The sequence below is a fragment of the Cynocephalus volans genome, chromosome 6 (genome assembly GCF_027409185.1).
Source record: "Cynocephalus volans isolate mCynVol1 chromosome 6, mCynVol1.pri, whole genome shotgun sequence".
Taxonomy (NCBI): domain Eukaryota; kingdom Metazoa; phylum Chordata; class Mammalia; order Dermoptera; family Cynocephalidae; genus Cynocephalus; species Cynocephalus volans.
This window is the reverse complement of record NC_084465.1, coordinates 61,368,286-61,388,459: the sequence shown is the minus strand read 5'-3', so window position 1 is coordinate 61,388,459 and position 20,174 is coordinate 61,368,286. Positions and strand designations below refer to the sequence as shown.

Below are 20,174 nucleotides of genomic sequence, written 5' to 3'. Positions count from 1 at the left end.
TGAGAGCTGGACTCGATACGCGTGAGGTCCTTTCCAACTTTAAGCTGCTGTGATTGCCATGTCATAGATTAAGGGTGTAGATGCATCTTGAGAGCAGCATGATATCTGGGTGTGTAAGGAACTCTTTGCTGCACAGTTCATAGTCAGTGGGTCACTGACTGTATCCATTGTTGATTCCCACAATAGTGCTGTAACAACTAGCCACTAAACTTCAATGACATATAATGATAAACATTTATGTTTGCCCATAAGTCTATAGGTCAGCTCTGGACTTCTGCTGATCTGGATTGGGCATGGCAATTCTCAGCTGGGCTCATTCGTGTGTCTGCAGTGAGCTACAAGCTAGTTGGCTGGGACCCGCACAGCTCTCCTCCATGTGTGCCTCGTCCTCCAACGGGCTAGCCTAGGCTTGCATCTGTGGCATAGTTTTGAGAGTTGGGGGATAGGGAGCATAAAGCATGCAAGGCCCCCTGAGTCAAAGGCTTGGAACTGGCAACAGTGATTTCCATCACATCCTGTTGGCAAAGCAAGTCACAAGGCCAACCTAGATTCAAAGGGTAGGAAAACAAACTTCACTTCTTAAACAGGAAATGCTGCAAAGGTCACCTTGCAAGAAGGCGAGGAAGAGAGAGATGAAAAAATGGGTCATTCTGCAGTCAATTTACCACACCGATGTGAACTTATAAGGAAAAGTGTTTATTCATTTTGTTTTATTTTTTAGCTCTGTTTTGTAATTATTTGAGGCAATGCTCTCTGCCTGTAGAAGTGTCAACTTTCTAGCATTGCCATCATAACTCTGTGCACATGTTTTGTCTTTGTGTTTTCCAGGGTATTTTCAGCCATTGTCTTTGGTGCCATGGCAGTTGGGCAGGTCAGTTCATTTGCTCCTGACTATGCCAAAGCCAAAGTGTCAGCATCCCACATCATCATGATCATTGAAAAACTCCCTCTGATTGACAGCTATAGCACAGAAGGCCTAAAGCCAGTGAGTTTGATGTTTTAACTATATGATCTGTTCCTAAGTCCTGAATGAAAGTATTTTAAGAGGGAATTTAATAAAATTTGTTCTTTTTTATATGTTAAAGATGAAATGAATTTCCTAAATCATCAGTTCCTTTTAATAAGTGCTAATAATGTATATTAACATCCAATACTTTTGTATAGCAAAGTTGCATGGAGATAGGAATAATACCCACTTTATAAGCAAATCCTATTAATCTGGTTTTATTGTGTGGAGGTTACTCTATTCTTGAGGAACAGATTTGAACTATCACATTTGTGTTGTATTAACAAAACATGCAATAAAATCATTGACTCTTTTAGATCTTATTTATTAAATTCCAGCAGTTTGAAATGAAGCCCAAGTATAATACAAGTTCACTACTTTCTAACATCTTGTGGTAGAGAAGATTAGCTCTATACTGTGTTTTCAGTAGTGCAGCAATCAAATCTACTGTTACTGTTCTCATTTTAGGATACAATAGAAGGAAATGTGGCATTTAATGAAGTCGTGTTCAACTATCCCACCCGACCAGACATCCCAGTGCTTCAGGGGCTAAGCCTCGAGGTGAAGAAGGGTCAGACGCTGGCCCTAGTGGGCAGCAGTGGCTGTGGGAAGAGCACAGTGGTCCAGCTCATTGAGCGGTTCTACGACCCCATGGCTGGAAGAGTGGTGAGCACACTTTCTTATTCAGCTCATTTCAGGTTTCTCATCATCTAAATGCCTGGATGTATCTAATTCTCAACGATAATTCATGTTTTTTTCACAGCTTTTTAGATGACATTTAGATAAAGTCTGAGAGCCTAGATCTGGTCGCCAAGCTGTGTCCTCTGCACCAGCCAACTTCTCCAGCTTCTCCCTCAACACTGCCCTCTACCCTCCTTCACGAGCAGCCTTTTCACTCATATCCCTTGCCTGCTTAGGTTTCAGCTGACCTGAGAAAAGCCAGCAAGAACAGAAGTAGCCAGAAAGAAAGAGGAGGGATGCTAGGAGAGACAAGTGAGATGAAAGCCGCGGATGGGGGGCAGGTTTCGAGAAGGAGGAGGTGGTCGGCAATGACAAATGCTAGGCAGAGGTTGGGCAAGATGAGACTAAGGAGACATGATAGGGTCTGGCAAGTAATGGGCTATTTCTGACATCTTAAAGTATTCTCAGTGAAGTGGTGACGGTAGGAAACAGTTTGGCATGGCTGAAAGATGGCTAGGAGGGGAAATAGAGATTTAAGTGAGTGTGGACTATCGAGAAGATCAAAGGTAAAAGAAAGAGAAATAAGAACAGCAGCTTGGGTGGGAAGGTGGAGCCCAGGGAAAATGTTTAGGAGGGGGCATTTTGAGCATTTTGATGGCTGAGGATGAGACAAAACCATTGATGGAGAGAGGGCATTGAAACAAGGGGGAAAAAGTAAGATTAAGAAATTAGGGAAGTGGATAAAGAATATGGAGGAATGCCCTTTTGTTTTCTGAACTCAAAGTATGAGTGCAGAAGCCACAAACATGTTCAAGCATACTCTAGCAAAGTCTGTATTCACAAGTTCTTCTCACTTTTTAACCAATAAAACCTTGTTGACTGAAGTCAACATGCTGTGCATTCGATCTTCAGAACTTAAATTCTGCTGAAAGAGTAAATCTTAAGTGTTCTCACCGCAAAAAACAGCAAAATAGTTACTACGAAAGGTGGTGGATATATTAATTAGCTTGATTGTGGTGATCATTTCACCATACATAAAAACATCCAATTGTATACTTTAAATATATGCAGTTTTAACTTGTTAATTGTACGTTGACATAGATGAAAAATAAATAAAATAAAACAAAAAATTTTTTAAAAAGAGTATAAATGAAGGGTCAGAATTATTCATTCAGCAAAACTTTGAGTGCCTGTCAGCTACTGCTGTAGGTGCTGGGGATGCAAGAGGAGTCTTAAAAGGGAGTTGTGAATTTAAATGCCTATCATTGGGGATAGGAAAAGAACCAAACTAGACAGGAATAGAATTTAGAGCACAACATTTTCATTATGTAGGCATTTAGTTATTGGTTGTACTCAGAGGTGATATTCAAAATATTTATAAACTGGAAGTTCATGTGCACTGATCCAATCAGAATGGATCTTGCTTGGCACAGTCATGTGGGCCTACCAGCTCCATATGGAGCCTAGTTGCATTGATGAAACCAAAAAAGAATTTTCAACCTGTAGCCCAGGGCTCTTTTTACTTCCCCACTGCAATAACTCATAAATTTTCTTTATTTTATTCAAAGACAGTTATACCTTTATTCAGTCTATTCTTTAGTAGTTACATGAACTGTATTTCTTATTTTTACTCCTTGTTTTATATTTTCTGCAAACTGTGATTGTATGCTTCAACTTTGTGGTTAAAGATTGAACAGAGGACTCTAAATGAAGACCTCACTGGCAATCGAAGCAATTAGAGGAGGAAATGTTAGCTCTCAGGCACTCATTATGGTTCTCAACAGACATTTATTACCCAGTGTGTTAAATGTTGTGCTATGTTGAGTTGTAGGGCACAGTGTTTGCCCTCAAAGACTTTAACTGGGGAGATGAGGCATATACGAGGGGTCTTCAAAATGTTCATGGAAATATTTGTATTTTTTTATTTCTATTTTTCCATGAACTTTTTGAAGTACCCTCATACCTTCACAAGTTAGATCAAAGAAAAAGATAGGCCTAGAGCTGTTTATTAAGGAATAAGTAGGACTTGCATCCTACAGAGATGATCCACAGAGATGGTATTTCATGCAAGAGATAATATGAGCTGTGGTTGATAAGTGATTTGTTCCCAATGCAGCAAATAGGCCAGTTTGGCTGAAATAGGGAATTTAATTAGAGTAGTGGTTCTTGAACTTTTCTAATCATAACCCATGTAGGAAAGGTTTAAATCTCACAGCACCTTAATGCACTCATAGTCACTTTCCAGTAGAAAAAACACTTGGTGATAACAAAATGTTGAAACATTGAAAACAATAATAGTACACAGTACAATAATTACACAAGAAGAAAGTAATTAATGGTTATTCTACAATTACATAAACACAAGCAGAGCATAATTAGAACAGTATCAGTTATGGTTTGGTGTAGGAAACAAATTGCTCTAGGTGTTTCAAGTAGGTAAGTATTTAATAAAGGGAACTAGGTGCTTACAAAATCTTTGGAAGGGCTAGAAGAATGGATGTAAAGAGGCTGCTCCTGGACATCCAAATCACAGTCCTGCGGCTACGATCCTATAGTGAGGAAGCTGCAGAAAATTATGCCAATGTCACAGCTGTTCCAAACCTAAAGACACAAGACCAGAGTATGGTTGTTGCAAAAACTCCCATCTGCCAGAACACAGCAGAAGACCCACTGGTAGAACCTAACTTCCAGAACCAAGAGAGCCTAGGAGATAGTTTTTAGCCTTCTCTTCTTTTGATGTACGGAAGGGCAGGCACAGAAGAATATAGCAATGAATGCTGAGTGCACAGGACAGTAACCATCTCAAGATAACACTGATAACAAAGTGTTCTACATCTACTGCAGGAATATCCATTATCTGCTCCTGTGCATTTGCACTAGAGCTTTGAAATACTGCCAAGTAAGTGCAGCAGCCAGACTTCTTAGCTGAAGTGTCCCCAATAAACTCTAGAAAATGTGTCAAGTTTTGTTTATGAATATCAAATAGTAACTCTTAATACCTCAGTTATTATGAGTAGTAGGTACTACTCATTTGTCCTTATAGTCATGTAAAAATCAATCTGTGGATTTGAGCATCATTTGAACATAAGAATTGAAGAACGGACTTGACCCTAAGAACCACCCGAAGTCAGGAGATTCTCATTATCATCAGTGGGCCTTGAATCATACATACTTTAGGAAACATTGACCTGGAGTGGTGGTTCTCAAACTTTGGTATATAGTAGAATGACCTAGAGAGCTAGTAGAGAACACAGCCACTCTGGATCATCCAAGTAGGGCAGGGCCTGGCCTTTCAGTTTTACAATTTTCTCAGGTGATTTTGATGACAACCATAGTTTAAGAACCACTGAACTAGGAAATTTGAAAGAAGGTTTAGATTAAATTGTGGAGAGTCTTGCAAAATTGTTACAGAATTGTGAAGAGGGGAGAATCCAAGTTTTGTGGGACTTGACAGTTATACAATTTTAGGGATTCTACTTAATGAAAAGAAGATAAAGTTTTGAATGCAAAATCAGGTACAAAAGTGAATATTTACTTCAAATGAAAAAAAATTGCAACAAAATACTTGAAGCTTGGAGATTCTGGTCCCTTTCCTTTTTAGCAATTTACCATAAACAAGAGCTTCCTGACTTGAGCATGGCCTCCAGCCAGCCAGAACACTGTCCAACTCCCAGAATTTATTTATTTATTTTTGTCTTTTTCGTGACCGGTACTCAGCCAGTGAGTGCACCGGCCATTCCTATATAGGTTCCGAACCCGCGGCGGGAGCGTCGCTGCGCTCCCAGCGCCGCACTCTCCCGAGTGCGCCACAGGCTCGGCCCCAACTCCCAGAATTTAAATGTAATTGAGGGCCCTTGAAGCTTAACCTTCATTAGCTTCACTTCATTAGCTTCACCTCTGGTTTGAGTCTTCCCCTGACCTTTCCTTCCCACCTCTTCAGTCTGTCCCCCCTCTTCAGTCTGTCCCCTACACCACAGTCACAGTCCTCTATCCCCTTGAGGATACAGTTAGAAGCCTCTGGTCACTGTCTGAATATAACCCAGTAGGTGCCGGGGCCAAGATGGGGCATTCCCCTTTTAAAGGAGGACAGAAAATATCTTTCAATTCTGAGACACTTGTGTTACCAAATGCCAGTCTATTGTGTTTAGATCCAGTCCTGGTTCCAATTGCTAACTCTGTAACCTCGTCCAACCTATTTAACTTTGCTCATTCCCTACCTGTAAAATGGGAATGAAAATCACATCTACTCTCATGAGGAAGATTAAATAAGAGAATGCATGAGACATGCTTATCACAGAACCTACAATATCGTCAGTGCTTGATTTTTTAATCTATTATTATTTCAAAGTAAGTATACATAGAAAAATACATATTTTACATTTGATTTGTGCTAATAAAAGCAAGCAGTAGATTTAACAGTCTCCAATACAGATAGCTAGTCATTTCAATTTGGCCTCACACTATTCCTTACCAATATGTTCACTTTCCTAGTTAGGTTTTTATTTAGGCCAGGATCATTAGAGCAGTTTTCATGAATTCCCCATAGTTCCTTGGTCTTCCCTCAGATCACAGCCATGCCTCAGTCAAAGAAGCTCTGCTTTAAGCTGTTCTACATTCTGGGCTTCTAAACATATTTTTCTTAAAGAAAGGATTCTTCAGCTAAAACAGGTTTAAAATAGTTTGCAATTCTAGTGAACTGTGTGGGGATGAGAAGTCCCAGCAGTGTTATCATATTCAGTGTAATGAAGAAACTCATTAAAACTTGCTGGGATCATTCAGATTTGCCTGTGATTATGTTAGTTAGGCAGTGTCTGTTTTCTTCCCAGGGGTATAAGCCTGGAAAATTAAAACAACAACAACAACAGCAACTCCTTTTTTCCTCAGATTTCTATTTCTCAAGTACAGTGTTCCATCTAACAAGATCTGCCATTTAGCCACATCCTAATATGATTTTTACTGCGTCTCTCCACTCTCTACTTTGCACCTTCACTTATTAGCAGTGCAAGGAAGCTTGGAGCAGAGACGCTCAGAACAGTCACCACGGCAACTGGGCTTAGTACCAATAAGGTCATGGTCATGCTTTTCGTTTCTACGCCTGACAGCTTGCCAAGCAGAAGCCATGTTCCTGCAGCAAAGATTGTCTCCTGCCCCTAGCTTGCTGTCTCCCAGAGGCACCTAGCCAGGCACATGGGATACAGAGCCTATATGTGGCTCAGTACATGCTCATCATCACTATTACAAAAGCTCAGAGCTGAGTCACTGGTGTCTTCAGAAGGGATAAACAGCTCTCACTTAAATGCCAGAAAATTCCCTTGCAAAGTAGATCTCTTGAGTACACATATCTGCAACAGCAAAGCTGACAGGTGCCCTCCGCAGGCTTCTGGGAGGGAGCCAGACCACTAGAGAAAGGGCAGCCTCTCCCTTCCTGCTTGTTTGGCTCAGTATTTAAGATGTCTGTCCATCCTTTCATACACCTGTCCATCTGTCCGTCTCCTGTAGTTCCAGGTACGTCATACACACAGAATTCCACATTGCTGAAAGCCCTTGAGCCCTTTCTGTGTGCCCAGCACCGTGCTAGGTGGGCCATATGTGATCTTATTTAATGCTCAATTCTGTGAAGCTAGAATTAATCATCATTCCCGTTTTACCCGCAGGAAACTAAGTCAGAGGAATTAATTCACTTTCCCAAGTTCAACAACTACTGAGAGAGAGAGAGCAGCCACCCTTCCATGCTCACTTGTAGTCCATTTAGCCAATGCAGCTGATTCCTTAAAGTCAGGACAGATCAGAAACCTGACTGCAAACCTAGTATGTGGTCATGGTTGTTATTTATTTCTGCTCTAATCCTGGCCACTTTTTCTGTGAAAAATTGATATGTAAGAATAAGGACACCAGGATACATCCCAGAAATATGAGACGTTCATTGTATTAGTTTCCTGTGGATGCTTTAACCAATTACCACAAATTTAATGGTTTTGAACAGCACAAGTCTGTTATCTTACAGTTCTGGAGGTCAGAAGTCCAAAATAGGTATCACCAGGCTAAAATCAAGGTGTCCGCAAGCCTGTGTGCCTTCTGGAGACTCTGGGACAGTCTGTGTTCTTGTCTTTTCTAGCTCGTGGCCCCTTCCTCCATCTTTCAAGGCCCCATGGCTGACTGAGTCATTCTCACATTCATTCTCCTGCCTCCCTCTTCCCCAGTTAAGAACCCTTATGATTACATTGGACCCACCTAGATAATCCAGCATAGTCGCCTTATTTTAAGGTCAACGTATTAACAACTTTAATTCTATTTGCTACTTTAATTCTTTTCTATGTAATATAATATATTCACAGGTTCCAGGGATTAGAAGAAATCTTGGGGGGGAGAGGGAGGCTTATTCTGCTTACTATGTGCATATGTCAAAAACCAAGGCTAAAACATAAAGAACCTGGCAGTTCCTCAAAGCATACATTAGGGATTAACCTTGACAATCCAAACTAAAAAAAAAAGCATTTTCTTAATCTCACAGGAACTTGGCAGTTTTAATGTATAAAACAATGATGTTAATTTTGCTAAATTCAAAGTGTGCTGGTCCTGAAGATGATCTATGAACTCCTGTTTTCAGCTAATTGATGGCAAAGAAGTAAAGCAACTGAATGTCCAGTGGCTCCGAGCGCACCTGGGCATCGTGTCCCAGGAGCCCATCCTGTTTGACTGCAGCATTGGCGAGAACATTGCCTATGGGGACAACAGCCGGGTCGTGTCACAGGAAGAGATCGTGAAGGCGGCCAAGGAGGCCAACATACACCCCTTCATTGAGTCACTGCCTGACGTAAGTCTCTCTCCAAACTAAGAGCCCAGGCACATATGGCAGCCTCCCTTGTCTGTGGTTTGATTTCTGAACAGCTGGTTTCCCGTAGGTGAAGAGAAAGTAGCAACCAAAACACACCCACCTGTACACAAGCATCCGGCCGGCCACACTTCCTATCCTATCAGATTCCGTGTTTACCTGAACACCTACCTTTCCTTGTGAGGGAGGGATGAAGGTGTTAGACCGATTCAGGTTTAGGAGAGAGGAACTTTCCAGAGCTGGGAAAACTGGAGCAATTATCTACATCCAAAGCTTCTAGGCTTCAGCCCTAGGGATAAGTTCGATTTCCTAGAGGCCTTTCCCTTCAAGTCCAAGTGCAGGGCCCACGGCAGTACCTGGGTCTCCACCTGTGGACATGCTGCATCTGGTCCTGAGGAAGCAGGCATGACCACCCCTCCCCGTCTCTCATCCCTCCCCATTTCTATCCCCCATTTTGCCTCCTTCTGCCTCCTTGTGCTCTCCCTCAAGCCTCGACCTCACTGTGGAGTCAGGTCAGGCCAGGCCAGAGAGCTAGCCCCATTCCAGAAAGAGCACTCCCTCTGAATAGGCTGAGACATTGGGATGACCATGGTGTCATGTCATCTCTCATCATCGCACATTTCATGGGCCCCAAGCTCCACTTGTACAGGTGATTGTTGAAATCTTCTCCAGGGCTCCCTGGGCTGTTGCCTGTGGGTGCCCTGTGAATTCCTCTAGGAAGTTAGATAAAGGGAACCTCTCACCCGCTCTTAAGCACTCTTATGTCCTGTATTTTGAAATGCATCTCAACCTAGCTCATCTGTCCTCTCCCATTATCACTAATTATATTCTTTATTGTAAGAAAGTGCCCCTTAAAAAATAAAGCTCAGTAGCCTCAAACCAGCGGGGCAGGCAATCTCCTCATGAGGCAGAATGGTTGTACCAGGTGGCCCTAATTCTTTCTCAAGATTTCCCCTTTCCTTAGGCTTTTCTTCGGATAACTGCTGACACCAATCACAGGCCCCAGGGAGGAGGCATTGTTCCCTTCCTCTCCTTTAACAGTCTAGCCCAACTGTGAATAACTGACCCTTCTCAAGGCTTAAACGTTGAAAACATAAAGCTCCAATTTCCTTTACTAGTGAGAAGTCAGTGGTTCTCAAAGTAGGGGCATGGATTAGCATCACCTGGGAACTTGTTACAAATCCATATTTCCAGGCCCCACCCAGACCAGCTGAATCGGTGACTTTGGAGGTAGAGTCCAGCAGTCTGTGTTTTAATAGCCCAGGTGTTACCGGTGCAGGCTAAAACTGGAGAACCACTGGCCGAGAGTAACTATTATCTAGCTTATTAAATATATCTTGCCCCTCTGGTATTTGTCTGCCTCAGGGATCCCACCTTTCTGGACTCCTGGTCTCTATCTATCACCCAGAGCACACCTGTAGACATCATTATTCTTTTCCTCAGTGTCTAGACCAGGAGAGAGAAGGAAAAAACCCCTAAGTCTTATTATCTGTCTAATGGTCCATTTCTCTTTGAGCGATTCATGCTAGGATTGACTTCACCCTGCAGGAAGCCGGTGTAGCAAGCTCCTTCCTGCGGGCTTACAGCATTACCTTTATCTCCCTCAATAGGATCAACTCTGCCTCAGAGCAACCTGGTAACCCCTACACTCACACGAGACACGCTTCCGTGCTCCTGCCTTCAGTGGCAGGCATGACTCAAGGGTGGAGCCTGTCCCAAGCATCTGCCAAAACCTCACCTGGGGTCTTTTCATTCCATCTACAGGCGGAGACCACAGAACTAGGGTTGCCAGGTATAGCAAATAAAAATAGGCAACTCTATATAGAACATGAATTTTACAGTCCAACTCTGGGTGTCAGAATCAGAGCCCACAGTCTGACTAAAATGTCAGCCTGGTGAGGGCCTGAATGTAATCATATAGTTTTGTTTTCTAGGTTATACATACTGTCTTGTCTTGTTTCTGCTCTACTCTACATACACTTTAACTCCTGTCCCAGTCCTCACAGTGAATAGTTAGTGACAATGATCTACTGTGGGAAACAAATGTGAAGAATTTCAGAACTCTAAAAACAAAAATTTTAAAAAGAGATTTCAGTTTTCAAAGTTAGATATCAAAATGGAGTCCTTTAGGGCCGGCCCCATGGCGCACTCAGGAGAGTGCGACGCTGGGAGCGCAGCGACACTCCCGCCGTGGGTTCGGATCCTATATAGGGATAGCCGGTGCACTCACTGGCTGAGCACCGTGCGGGGGACACCACACCAAGGGTTGTGATCCCCTTATCGGTCACAAAAACAAACAAACAAAAAGACAAAAAAAAAAAAAAGGAGTCCTTTAGCATGCATTAAAATTGTTTAAGCATTAGAGACAGTTTCATAAAAATAGACACTGAAAGGCTAACATCCCAAGAACTTTTCTTTCCCTTGTTTAAAGTCATGCAGAGAGTGTCACCTGCTGGTTATAATAAGATGCACTTCAATTTTTTATTATGTATAGCCTGTTCTAATCAAATTTCCTTTCTCCTACCAACCTGTGTCCCAAATATAATGAAACCATCTGATGGAAAATACTAACATTGCAACAACATGCTTCCTCAAAAAAAGACTAACTTGTTAACACTAAAACAGATAATTTTAAGACCCAAATGTCTGTTTTCAAAAAGGGAGATTTAACCTGTCATTTAGAGCTATTTTGTTGTTATTCGTTTAAATCTGTACAAATCCAGTCTTAGCTTTTGAACCTGAACTGTGTGTGTGTGGAAGTAGTTATCCTATTTTCTGGAAGCAAACTTTTTGCTAGAACTTTATTATCCGTTCAGCTTTCATGATGACAAAACCCTATTTACAGAAATACAACACCAGAGTAGGAGACAAAGGAACACAGCTCTCTGGCGGCCAGAAACAACGCATTGCCATAGCACGTGCCCTCATCAGAAAGCCTCATATTTTGCTTTTGGATGAAGCTACATCAGCTCTGGATACAGAAAGTGAAAAGGTAAGAATTTAAATTGGATTTATTCACACTCGCATCAGTCATCCTTAAAAGGTTTAGATGTCTGCTTTTGTCTTCCATAGTAGAGAACAAAATTTAGCCAGATATGTTGGTTGTTACTTATGCCAGCTTTCAGTGGAATTTAAACACTTTCTGTAGCTATTACTCAGGAGAGCTAAGATGACACAAAGCAAATTAGTCTTATGGCACAATGCTCCAAAGGAGGTGTATTTCCCACGTCTACTGGCAGCATCTCCTCAGCAACCATGTGAAAAAGTGGGAGGGTAAGACAAAGTTAAGAATTTGGCTGTTCCTTATAATAAATATAGTCAGTCATTTTCAGTTCAAGAAAAGGTTAAGAATTCAGATGCCTGAAAGACAAACCGATTATGAGATGTTCCCTATCTTAAAAATAAAAATTTTTGTTTAAAATTAAAGGAGGCTAGAGAATTATATTAAGTGAAACAAGTCAGGCACAGGAAGAGAAATACCACATGTTCTCACTTATTGGTGGGAGCTAAAAATTAATAATTAAATTCACACACGCACACACACACACACACACACACACACACACACACACACAAAACGGGGGGGGGGAGGAAGACATAACAACTACAATTCCTTGAAGTTGATACGACAAGCAAACAGAAAGGACATGGTTGGGTGGGAGGGAGGAGGGAGGGGGGTTTCGGTAATGGGCCACAATAATCAACCACATTGTATATCGACATAATAAAATTTTAAAAAATTAAAAATTAAAAATTAAAAAAATTAAAAATAAAAATTAATTAATTAATTAATTTTAAAAAAACCATTCCACCAACAATACACATTCTTCTCAAGCGCACATGGAACGTTTTCCATGGTAAACCATATTTTACACTACAAAAACCTCAATAAATTTTTAAAAACTGAAAAATAAAAAAATAAAATAAAATAAAATAAAATAAAATTCAAGGAGGCTATGTTTGGCCCTCGCTCAGGCTTCCTTAATTTGCTGTGGATCTGGAATAGAGGGCTGCTTTTAAGGCTGTTGTTTGGCGAGGCACATTAGTCAATGCTTTTAAATGATTAAATAGACTGTATTTACTGCCATAACTTTATGAATAGGTAACTCTGGCTTCAGAATTAATCCAAACTCGGGTTCAATTATCTTCTGACATGACAAATCCTTCACTTTCTAAAATCTATGTTCTATTTCACTGACACCGTTGTTAAAGAAGTACCTATTATGGAGAAATTGTGGGGCTTGTTATGGAGGAGAAATTAAAGGGAGAGGACTATTATTATCAGAATTAATTTATGTGATTACTGAACAGATTGTCCAAGAAGCCCTGGACAAAGCCCGAGAAGGCCGCACCTGCATTGTGATTGCGCACCGCCTGTCCACCATCCAGAACGCAGACTTAATAGTGGTGTTTCAGAACGGCAAAGTCAAGGAGCACGGAACGCACCAACAGCTGCTGGCGCAGAAAGGCATCTATTTTTCAATGGTCAGTGCTGGAGCAAAACGCACTGAACTGTGACCACGAGATGTTACATTTTTAAAAAGTATTTGTGTTTAAATATGGCATTTAATCAAAGTTAAAAAGCAAACCTATTGGATTATGTACAGTTGTCTGTCAACTATTTCCTGCCACAATTGAAGGTCATTCCATCAAGTTCAGAATTTTCAGAGACTTCACAATTAAAGAAACAGAAAGAGAAATATATCAAACGGGGGGAAATGATTTTAATTGCATTATAAAATTTATAAAAGAATTCAAAGTAGATTTTTTAAAAATAAAGTATGTAATTTTGTTTATATATTCTTATTTGGACTGTAACTGACTGCCTTGCTAAAAGATTATAGAAGTAGCAAAAAGTATTGAAATGTTTGCATAAACTGCCTGTAATAAAACTAAACTTTCATATGACTGGAGTCGTCTTGTCCAAAATCCCTGTGAATATATCTTCTTCCAATTACTTCTTTAAAAACACCCAATCATTTTTGTGGGAATGATTAAACAGTTTACATAATTCCTATTATATATACTCTTTTTTTTAAGTTATTTATTAATATTATTCTTTTACATTCTATGATGTTGTTGCAGAGCAGTTGAGGGGAGAAAGGGAGAGAGAAAGGGGGAAGGAAATAGGTTGAGAGAAGGAGGAAGGAGGAGGGGTGGGGTTGAGGCCTGTGACACCCCCTCATTCCTGCAGCAGAGACCAGGGGGCTTCCAGCGGTGTCTTGGTCATTACTAGGCTGGATGCAGATGTCAGGGGGTGTGGCTGAAGCTCTAGCCTCCCCAGTGCCCCAGCTCAGGAGCCTGGGGTGCTTCTTATGGCAACTCAGTGGTCATTGCTGGGCTGGTTGCAGGTGTTGGGGGCATGGCTGAGGCCCCCAGTCCTCCTTCCTCGCTGGCTTGTTAGCCCAGGAGAATTCCAATCCTTCTAGGTTTTATAGGTGTTCTTTGGTGATGTGAGACCTTTAGTAGTTAATATCAAACTTTGTCTCTGGTCTGGGTATTTTGTGTTTTCTTCCAGTTCTATGTTGGCTTATTTGCTGTTCCTACCACTTAAACTCTGCACTGGAACTAATTTGTTGTCCTTTGTTTACTTCTAAAATGGGGGAACTTCCTGTGAGGGCCAGCACTTGAGCTCTGTGGTTGAGCTAAATTGTTGCTTTGATGCTAATTCCCTAGGGAAGGCTATTTGTGCAGCTCAGGTTTTAATGATTGTCTTTATAGATACTTCCGGCTCTTGTGAGATCTGTTACACCTGGGTTGTATAGAAACTCAGGTCTCGGCTTGAGTCTTTACATCAAACTGCACCCTCTGCGGTTCTATATTCCTGACCAGTCTCCACTGAGTGGTGTTGTGCTGACTGGGGGAGCAGATCAGCTGTCCATGCTGAGTCCCAGTGTTCCCTTTGTGGGCCCATCTCCCCCACCGCCCATGCTCCAAACACTTCCCATGGGGTGAGCCATGCACTGATCCCTTGTGATGACTCACTGGCCTCTGAGTGGCTCCTTTTCTTCGGTTGTGGTGGCTCCTTGCTCCTATGTGGGTCCACGTGAACCCTGTTAGTGGTCTTGCTGGCCTGGGGGCCACCAAGGCCCTCTCCTCCCCTGCTGCCTCCAAGCAACTTCATTCAAAGGGCACAGCTGCAGCTTTGGCTGACTCCTGCTCCATGCACTCAGCAGCTCCAGCCTAGAAGCAGCCGGGGCTTGAAATGGTTGGAGCAGTTCTTTCTTTCTCTCATTGTGGCTTCTCCTGCCTTCCTGCACTCCGTAGGTCTCTCCTCTTCCCCTGAGCTCTAGCGGCCCCAGCTTGGCTGTCATTGCTTTTTAATAGTTGTAAGTTGGTTGATTTGTGGGAGAAAGTGATGCTGCTGTCTATTCCACTATCTTGACCAGAAGAACCTATTCTATATATCTCGTAGTGTTGGGCCTGGTTTCATTCTTCTTGGACTTGATCTTGCTGATTCTTGGACTTCCACATTATGATGGCTTTCAAACCTATCACATATATTAATACAATATTTTGGAAGGTGGGGCGAGGCAATTCTTGGACTTCCACATTATGATGGCTTTCAAACCTATCACATATATTAATACAATATTTTGGAAGGTGGGGCGAGGCAACATTATGAAGTGTATATTAATCAGATGTATATATTAAATATTTTGCATTGTTCTTGTAGTATTTTAATATTTTAAGGATTTTAATATTTTTACACTTTTCAAAATACAATTACTTTTTATCCCTTTTTTGTTTTGATAATGAATCATTTTTCCCAGTAATTGGTCTCTTCTGGAGTTGATCCTTCTGATTTGCAAATGTTTAAAATGTGCCATGAGTTTAAATACATCATGATGCAAACATAATGATAAAAGAAGAAAGTATTATGAAGGCTGGTGTTCTGACTACAAAATTTTTAAATTAGCCAAAAAGCAGTATAAACAAGATTGAAAGTCACAATCTGGGGGCCATATTTGTCATATTTTGTAAACAATTGATATCTTTAATATACAAAGAACTTCTGAAAAGAAAAAAGCCATCCCCTCCAAGAAAAAGGCAACAAAAGGATATGATCATAATTCTCAAAGAAGAAATGCATGAGAAAAAAGTGTACAATTTCAGTAATAAAGAAATGCAAGTTAAAACAAAATACCCTTTTTTGCCTAGTTACTTGATGAATTAAAAAAAAATCTGTTACACTCCTTATTAATTGACTTGGTCATTGATTAAACTTCTTCAATCATTATTTGACAACGTAAGTGAAAAGTTTTTAAAATGCATATCCTTCAAGACAGGAATTTCATTTCTGTGAATTTAATTAAGAGATACATTAAAGAATGCTTATTGTAGCATCACTTATAATATTGAAAACTGAAAAGATCTAAATATTTAACAGTAAGAAAGTATACATTAAATTTTAGTGCATTCACAAAATTGAATACTATACAATCATTAAAAAATTAAGTTAAAGAATATTACCAAAAGCAAATAATTTTGTGTAAAGAAAAATTAATTAGCAATAGCTCCAGCATTATGGTAGCTTAAAAAAACTTGTGAGAGACACTCCAAAATAAACAAGAGTTAGAGATGATTTTGTTTTGAGGGGCTGGCTGGTTAGCTTAGGTGGTTAGAGCGTAGCCCTATAACCCCAAGGTCATGAGTTCAGATCACTAAACCAGCCAGCCAAAAGAAAAAAGCAACAATTTGGTTGATTTTGTTTTGTGTCCTAACTTTTCAGCTTTTATTTTTGTAAATTTTTCAGGTTTTAAAAAGTGTGCTTATTCTAGAAAATTTAGACAAATTTATACAAATAGAAGCATAAAACCATGTCACGCTTGGTTTCACTTGTCAAAAATAAATATTTTTTCCTTAGCTTTCTGTATATGTGCTATAGGGAATTTGTTTACATGTGACATTTCTATTTTTAAAAAAGTTAAAATTCTTGGGTGTCTATAAAAAGGATAGTAAAGTTATTTTGTATAGTTATTTTCACAGTCTAGATGCTTCTGTGGGCTTTACTCACTGACTGTCTGAACCGTGTTCCCCTCTCTACTATTTTGCTCTGGCTGGGATCACATGGAGGTGGAGCCCCTCACAGAGCCTCCTGCTGTTCCTGCCTGAGTGCATTGCCACCCCCATAACCTCCTTGGCTTTAAAGATTGGCAAGGGGGTATTCCCCTTCACACCATTTATTTTCTCCAAATTTGCCTCAGAGGGTCAGAATCAACTTCTGAATGTAAGCCAAAATGTGTTTCGATCTGTTTCCTGACACACAAAGCAGCCATTTGTCCCCAGGTCTCAATAGGAAGTCTTTTTTTTTTTTTAATTCATTTTTCTCACATCTCAGTTTTCAGATACCTGCATCTAGTTTGTGAGCCCTTTGGGCAGACGACTGTCTCTTTGCATCACTCTGTTCCTGGGTTTGGCAAAGTCCTTGGCATATAGTGGAAGCTCAATAAGTGTCTGTTCTTTTGCCAAGTTTTTTATCTAGTGTGTACCTTCGTCTGGGTCAGTTTGGTTTTATTACAAATTAACATCTAAGAAGTCCTTTGTTAATGTAAGATATATTAGGAGGGTTCTTATCTAAAGTCATATAATTTTACATAAAAAATAAAGAGAGAGCCTATCATTACCATAAGACCTGTTATGTGAATTGTGTTCATAATTTTGTAAAATCAAGTATTTTGTGTATACATTGGCCCTTTGTATCCGTGGGTTCCACATCCGTAGGTTCCACATCTGTGGACTCAACTACAGATTGAAAATGTTCAGAAAAAAAATAGATGGTTGCATTTGTACTGAACATGTACAGACTTTTCTTCATGTCAGTATTCCCTAAAAATACAGAGTAACATGTATTTATATAGCATTTACATTGTATTAGGTATTATAGATAATTTAGCGATAATTTATATGGGAGGAGGTATGTAGGTTATATTCAAATGCTATGCCATTTTATATAAAAGACTTGAGCATCTTCAGATTTTGGTATCTGAGGGAGGCTCTGGAACCAATCTCCCATGGATACCGAGGGACAACTCGTGTGTGTGTGTGTGTGTGTGTGTGTGTCTTTTTTTTTTTTTTTTTAAGTAACTGGAGTAGTCCAGTAACAGTATTGTACCAGTATCAATGTCCTGGGTTTGACTTTGAGCTACAGTTACTACATGTCATCACTGGGGGAAGCTGGGTAACAGGTACACAAGACTCTATGTAAGATTCTTGCAACTCCCTGTAAGTCTACAATTATTTCAAAATTAAAAAGTTAAGAAGAAATAGGAAAACAGATGGTTAAATGTTAAAGATTTGCCCCTTTTGAAGTGATAATTATTTGAGCTGACCTCTGAAGAGCAGGGGTTAGGCAGGGAGAGGTGGGAGTGGGGGAGACAGGCCACAGGGAAGGAGGGAGAGTATTTCAGATGGAGGACACAGCCTGTTCAAGGGAGCATTTGAGGTACAATAAGGAGGACGTGTGGTTGGAGCATGCCAAGCAAGGCAGAGAATGGCACGAGACCCCTTGCCTGGGTGAGCAGGGACACCTGCTTCCCTCTAGGAGGGAGCCCTGCTTGATAGGATGGAGTCTGGGGGTATTTTAAGCTGAGGACCAGCTCCTGAACTGTGATGATCTCTCCCTCACATACTCCAGCCACTGTACTATGAAGAGAAGTCCATGTCACCTGGGGTGATGACATGACTTAACCCAGCTGAGCTCTTAGCCCACTGCCAGCACCCAGTGCCAGCTGCATGAATGGGCCCAGCCAAGCCTCCGGATGACTGCAGCTTCTGGCAGCATCTGCCTGCAGCCTCACAAGATGAGAACCACTCAGCTGAGCCCAGTCAATCCACGCAGCCATAAGAGATCATAGGAACCATTTGTTTTAAGCCAGTTGATAACCAGAACAAGTAATAACCTTTCAAGTTCTGAAGCCTGTCAAGGACTTCACTGGCCTTAATTCTCTTGATCTTTACAAGAATTTTATCTAGACTGCAATATCTTGGTGGGCACCTGGTTCACCATTGTACTCTAACACCTCTGTTGATACCTGGCACATGAAAAGTCCTCGATAAAAATATTTGTAAAATTAGAAAAAAAAAGATTTGTTGCTCTTAGGGAAAAAAAATTAAACAGAAAATTTTCGGGGAGTACTTTCTGAACCTATAGTCCTTTGTCCCACTTGGAACTTGTAACACAAAGCTGAAAGACCTCTGGAATCTGGAGAAACTGGAATAGCAAAGAGAAAATGAATGGTTACAGATATGTGTCAGAGGCAAAGTTACATGATGAAATGTTTTCAGCTAGACTCTTTCAAAAAAATCCAGTTTTGGTCATAAGGAAAAGTGACCCTTGAGTTGAAAACTCAGTGTTTTTGATTTTTCCACTGTGCAGCTAAATTTAAATGTTTTCCTTCTCATCAATTGCTGCTCAGTGTATGGAGAAACACCTAAGCTCTCCAGTCACAGAAAGCTGGGTTTCTGTGTTGCCTGCTGGTTTATTAACATGCATGGTTCTTTGGGCAAGATTCTTATTTTCTTTAAGCCTCTTGGCAAATAAGGGATTTAAGTTTCCTCACTGGCAAATAAGGGATTTCAAAAGCTATCTCATTGGATTACTTGAGCACTAAATTTTATGGTAAAGCATTTAAGATAATACCCAATACATAGAATATAAGTGAAAAACATAATATTGGTTGCCTTCATTCCATATTTTTCTTGCTCTTCAAAGCTACCAATTTTCTTGCATGAAAAGTAAGTTTTGTTTTGTGTTTATGCATTTAGGAATTATTTTAAGTGCCTCCTAGACTAGATGTTGAGAGCACAATAATAAGACAAGGAGCTAACAGCTTTGGAGACAGGAAATAAGTTTAGTAATGTGTACTGGTGCCATGATGCAGGATGGTGGGGTGTGATGGGAGACCAAGAAGGGTTAATCACTCCTCCCGGAAGTGGCTTGAGGGTTTAAAAAGCTTCCTGAGCAACCAAGATGTTCTTCAGAAGATAAATGGATGAATAAATTGTGGGACATCCAGACAATGGAATATTATTTAACACTAAAAAGAAATGAGCCATGAAAAGACATAGAGGAAAATTAAATGCATATTACTAAGTGAAAGAAACCAGTCTAAAAAGGCTACATACTGCATAATCCCAACGATATGACATTCTAGAAAAGGCAAAACTATGGAGACAGTAAAAAGATCAATGGTTGCCAGGGGGTGGGGGGAGGGAGGAATGAATAGGCAGAGCATGGAGGATTTTTAGGGCAGTGAAACTATTCTGTAAGATGCTATAATGGTAGATACATATCATTACACATTTGTCCAAACCCACCCAATGTACAATACCAAGAGTGAACCTTCATGTAAATATAATGTAACTATGGACTTTGGGAAATAATGATGGGTAGATGCACGTTCATCAGTTGTAACAAATGTGCAGGTCTGGTAGGGAATGTTGATAATGGGGGAGGTTATACTCATACAAGTGTAGCGGTAGGAGGTATGTAGGAAATCTCTGTACCTTCCACTCAGTTTTGCCGTGAACCTAAAACTGCTCTAAGAAATAAAGTCCATTAAGCAAGCAAGCAAACAAACGCTCCCTGGAGAACTGATTGTCAGATGGACAGTGGAGGAGTGTGGAGGTGGGGGAGCAGTGTAGAACAGCCTG

At 40.6% G+C, this 20,174-nt stretch overlaps 1 protein-coding gene across 1 annotated transcript in view; it reads left to right on the top strand.

Moving 5' to 3' along the window:
* ABCB1 (ATP binding cassette subfamily B member 1) overlaps positions 1 to 13,037 on the top strand; it is a 100,627-nt gene extending 87,590 nt beyond the window's left edge. The window contains exons 23-27 of the mRNA XM_063101044.1: positions 829 to 985; positions 1,475 to 1,672; positions 8,295 to 8,501; positions 11,365 to 11,511; positions 12,831 to 13,037. Of these exons, the coding sequence (XP_062957114.1) occupies positions 829 to 985; positions 1,475 to 1,672; positions 8,295 to 8,501; positions 11,365 to 11,511; positions 12,831 to 13,037 (916 nt within the window). The remainder of the gene's footprint in view (positions 1 to 828; positions 986 to 1,474; positions 1,673 to 8,294; positions 8,502 to 11,364; positions 11,512 to 12,830) is intronic.
* The last annotated feature ends 7,137 nt before the right edge of the window (positions 13,038 to 20,174 follow it).